Source organism: Nicotiana tabacum, chromosome 24 (assembly GCF_000715075.1).
Source record: "Nicotiana tabacum cultivar K326 chromosome 24, ASM71507v2, whole genome shotgun sequence".
NCBI lineage: Eukaryota > Viridiplantae > Streptophyta > Magnoliopsida > Solanales > Solanaceae > Nicotiana > Nicotiana tabacum.
The window spans coordinates 107,678,332-107,683,381 of record NC_134103.1 but is presented as its reverse complement, the minus strand read 5'-3'; the positions used below and the strand labels follow the sequence as shown (position 1 = coordinate 107,683,381).

Sequence of the window (5,050 nt, the reverse complement as noted above, 5' to 3'; positions counted from 1 at the left end):
TTTAAGCAGAGATACTATTATGTATAGTTATACTAAACTAGAATATATTTTTTGAGTATATAGATCGGAAGAGCTATCAATTTTCAAACTTAAAGTTTTTTTTTTGTTTGTGATTATAGCTCGTCTTTGACGGAATTCGTATACACTTAATTAAAAAGAATAATTGTAAATCATCAAATGTAATTTTAGAATCAAATAATCATGTGCACTCAACTACTCATACTCGAAAACATATGATTCTCTTGTTACTAAAGTTGTAAAATTGTAGAAAACTAGAAATCTAATAAAAAAAAGTGCTGTCAAATTTGGAGGAATTTTGAGATGTCAACTTTCTTCTTCTTTTTTTCTTCTTCTTTTTTTGGTAAAAAAACAAGAGTAAAATAAAAGGAAAAACTAAAAAGAAGGAAAAAAAAGAAGAAAAGAAAAACAAAGACACAATACGGAAAAGGATATTCGCAAGACGCAAGGTGATATAGATATCACACCTGTGGGTTCGGTGTAATACTGTAATCTCAGCAGATTCACCCCCTACCCCCACCCCCACCCCCCTCTCTCCATTGAAGAACACAAGAAAACAGAGTACTACCACCCTCTGCTCTGTCTTTTTCCATCCCTTTCTCTCTCTAACTTTACTCTTTTTTCTTTTTTCTCTCTCTCATTCTTTGCCCTTGTTGTCTCTCCACTTCTTTTTTTCCATCACTTTGATACCAAAAGCAACTAAAACCCCTTTTGCTTTTTCTCCTCAAGGTTCCACTCTTCAGAACCTTATCACCAAAAAAATTCTATCTTTCATCATCAGCTAACATGAACCTTCTAGGTATATTCATTTCTCTTTTTGTTGATTAATTATTTACCTGATATAGAAAGTCGGTGTCTTTAATTAAATTGTTCTTGTAAATCCAAGTTATTTTGGTTTTGTTCAATGCTTGGCTGGTTTTCATTCTTGGTATTTGTTGAGCTGTAATGTGGTTTTACTTTTAGCATTAAAAGTTGTAATTTATTTTCTCTTTTTTATGGGTGAGGAAGAACTGAGAACCGGCCTTTTTTTGATTGAGCTGTAATGTTGTTTTTGCGTTGCTTTTGTATGGTTTTTGAGCTTATTTCTCTTGATTTTTGACGTTATGCAGGGTTGAAGCATTCAGATGAATCAGATCTAAGGTTGTGAATGGTTTTGGCATTTTCAGGTTATCCTTAGTGAGGTCTTTTCTATCCTTTCTTAACCCTTAAGTTCTTCAACTGACAAAGATTTAGGGTTAAACATACTTAAGACTCTGGTGTATTTGAGGTTTCTTGAGCACTACTGTAGCTTGAGTTATTTCTGAGAGAAGTTGAAGGGTTTTGGGTCAGTGTTTATTTTTACTTGAGTGAGAACTAGTAGCACTGAAAATGCAGAGACCACCACAAGAAGATTTTTCACTTAAGGAGACCAAACCCCACCTTGGTGGAGGGAAGGTCACGGGTGATAAGCTTACTAGTACCTATGACTTGGTTGAGCAAATGCAGTATCTTTATGTTCGGGTGGTGAAAGCAAAGGACTTACCTGGGAAGGATGTTACTGGTAGTCTTGATCCTTATGTTGAGGTCAGGCTCGGAAATTATAGGGGTACCACCCGTCATTTTGAGAAGAAGTCAAATCCCGAATGGAGTCAGGTGTTTGCTTTTTCCAAGGATCGGATTCAGGCTTCTGTACTTGAGGTGACTGTGAAAGATAAGGATCTTGTTAAGGATGATTTTGTTGGTCGCGTTATGTTTGATTTGAATGAGATCCCAAAAAGGGTACCCCCGGATAGTCCTCTTGCTCCGCAGTGGTATAGGTTGGAGGACAGAAATGGTAACAAAGTTAAAGGAGAGTTGATGTTGGCTGTTTGGATGGGTACTCAAGCTGATGAGGCTTTTCCTGAATCTTGGCATTCCGATGCTGCGACTGTTAGTGGTGCTGATGCTCTTGCAAATATAAGGTCCAAGGTATACCTCTCACCAAAGCTGTGGTACCTTAGAGTTAATGTAATTGAAGCTCAGGACTTGATTCCCGGTGACAGAAGTAGGTTTCCAGAAGTTTATGTGAAGGCCATCCTTGGAAATCAGGCATTGAGAACAAGAGTTTCAATGAGCAAGACTATTAATCCGATGTGGAATGAGGATCTGATGTTTGTAGCAGCAGAACCATTTGAGGAGCCACTGATTTTGAGTGTGGAAGATAGAGTTGCACCAAACAAGGACGAAGTTCTCGGAAGGTGTGCTATTCCTTTGCAGTATATTGATAGGAGGTTGGACCACAGACCTATTAACAGTAAGTGGTATAATCTTGAAAAGCATATTATCGTTGAGGGAGAAAAGAAGAAGGAAATCAAGTTTGCAAGCAGGCTTCACATGAGACTATATTTGGAAGGAGGCTACCATGTTCTGGACGAGTCAACCCATTACAGTAGTGATCTTAGACCAACTGCAAAACAGTTGTGGAAGTCCAGCATTGGTGTCCTAGAGTTGGGTGTTCTGAATGCTCAGGGCCTCTCGCCAATGAAAACAAAGGATGGGCGGGCAACAACAGATGCCTATTGTGTTGCCAAATATGGGCAAAAATGGGTTCGAACAAGGACAATTATAGATAGCTTTGCTCCCAAGTGGAACGAGCAATACACTTGGGAAGTATTTGATCCATGCACTGTCATAACTATTGGTGTATTTGATAATTGTCATCTGCATGGAGGAGATAAATCTGGAGGGGCAAGGGACTCGAGGATTGGGAAAGTCAGGATCCGTCTTTCAACTCTTGAAACAGATCGCGTCTACACACATTCTTATCCACTACTAGTTTTGCATCCTACTGGGGTGAAGAAGATGGGTGAAATTCACTTGGCTGTAAGATTTACTTGCTCATCATTAATGAATATGATGCATATGTATTCTCAGCCACTGCTACCTAAAATGCACTATATTCATCCTTTAACTGTTAGCCAGCTTGACAGCTTAAGGCATCAAGCCACTCAGATTGTGTCAATGAGGCTGAATCGTGCTGAGCCACCTTTGAGGAAAGAGATAGTGGAGTATATGTTGGATGTTGGTTCCCACATGTGGAGTATGAGGAAAAGCAAAGCCAATTTTTTCAGGATTATGGGTGTTTTAGGCGGATTAATTGCTATTGGAAAATGGTTCGATCAAATTTGCAATTGGAAAAACCCCATTACGACCGTTCTGATCCATATCTTGTTCTTGATACTGGTCCTATATCCAGAACTTATTCTGCCTACCATTTTCCTTTATCTCTTCTTAATCGGAGTTTGGTATTACAGATGGAGGCCTAGAAATCCTCCCCACATGGATACTCGTCTTTCTTGTGCTGATAATGCTCATCCTGATGAATTAGACGAAGAATTTGATACTTTCCCTACTTCACGTCCTCCTGATATTGTTCGGATGAGGTATGACCGTTTGAGAAGTATTGCTGGACGGATTCAGACTGTGGTTGGTGATTTGGCTACTCAAGGGGAGAGGCTGCAGTCTTTGCTGAGTTGGAGGGACCCTAGAGCAACAGCATTGTTTGTTATTTTCTGCTTGATTGCTGCCATTGTGCTCTATGTCACGCCTTTCCAAGTTGTGGCACTCTTAACTGGATTTTATGTGTTAAGACATCCGCGGTTCCGTCACAAGCTACCATCTGCGCCGCTCAATTTCTTCAGACGATTGCCTGCAAGAACAGACTGCATGCTATGAACTCTCTACCTTTTGCTTTTGTTATCTTTATCATCCTGTGTTTTTCCCGTGTCTCGAATCGATAAAAATGATGTAAAAATGTTGCGTTTTCTCCCCCCTTCACCAAGTGGTGAATGTTAGATCCTACTCCTGTGTGTAAGATCTCCCCGAACTGTTAGATCTAGTGGATTTACTGTTCATTTATTCTAAGTTTGTTGAAAGTTGGCTACTTGATGCAAATCTATATATTCTTATATTGTGGGGTTCTTTCTTCTTGAACATGCTTCCTTGATTAAATCATTACTCTCTAAATTCAAGTTACAACTTTTTTATTAAAGGTTAGTTTTGATTTCTTAATAAACTAGTTTTCCTCAAGGATGAAGCATTATTGTGTTCTCTAGTACTATATTTTGTGTTGGAATGTTCTGACAATGATGTCTTTACAAGTATGATATATTAATTCTACCTTTCTGTATAGAATTAATGTAATGTAATGAGGGAATAACTGTACTTAACATTGTATAATGCAAGTTGACATTATTTTAGCTTGTAATGTTTGTCAGCTTATGAACACAAAATAAGGTAGAGATTCTGCTACTCTGTGCTTTGTGTGTTTTATATAGTACTTAATGCTGTTGGATCTGGAAAATTAGTGTACACACCTGCACAACCCGGTAAATGAGGAAGTTGGAAAAGGTAAAATAAGAAACACAGTAAAAAATTAAAGAAGAGGGTTGGAAATTCAGGCAACATTTCAAGTTTCAAAGCTGCTGAACTGTATCTTTTGTTCTCCCAAGATAAATTTTCATGGGTCCAATAATCCAGTTTTCTCGAACACTCTAACCTATAAATACAAAAATAAAGTGTAATTTAATTTGGAAACACTAGCTTTGAATATTAATCTTGACAGTTCGGTTTCCTATTCTCTTATTATCTCTTTTGTTCAATTAATCGTAAATGACAAGTTTCAGAGATGAGTTGGCAGGTGTTTTAAAATTAAGAAACATCCTTTGTAGCAACATTACATTATTTCCAACTAACTTTTTCTTAGGTGCTTTAACTAGTTTTATATCTTCTGCGTCGAAGGGTGTGATCTATTTGGATCTCAATAGAGGCAAAAAATGTGAGTGATTTTTTTCCATTTATTTTTAAGCCTTGATGTGCCTTATTATTCCATATATGTTTTAATGAGAGTATGCAAGTGCTTCGAGGAATATTCGTGATGCGTAAGTTGATTCAACCTTATGTTGCTCGAACTTTTCTAAATGTCATCACACTTATATCAATTCCTGCAAAAATATATTATTTTTTGACGGATTCAACACCTTGAAGAGGCCGAGCAACATAGGTCCAAACACCA

The 5,050-nt window shown here is 37.7% G+C and overlaps 1 protein-coding gene across 1 annotated transcript; it reads left to right on the top strand.

Moving 5' to 3' along the window:
• Positions 1 to 498: 498 nt before the first annotated feature.
• On the top strand, positions 499 to 3,946 carry LOC107769036 (FT-interacting protein 3). The gene is made up of 2 exons (XM_016588211.2): positions 499 to 817; positions 1,128 to 3,946. The coding sequence occupies exon 2, from the start codon at positions 1,387 to 1,389 to the stop codon at positions 3,709 to 3,711; it is 2,325 nt and encodes a 774-aa protein (XP_016443697.1). The 5' UTR covers positions 499 to 817; positions 1,128 to 1,386; the 3' UTR covers positions 3,712 to 3,946.
• The last annotated feature ends 1,104 nt before the right edge of the window (positions 3,947 to 5,050 follow it).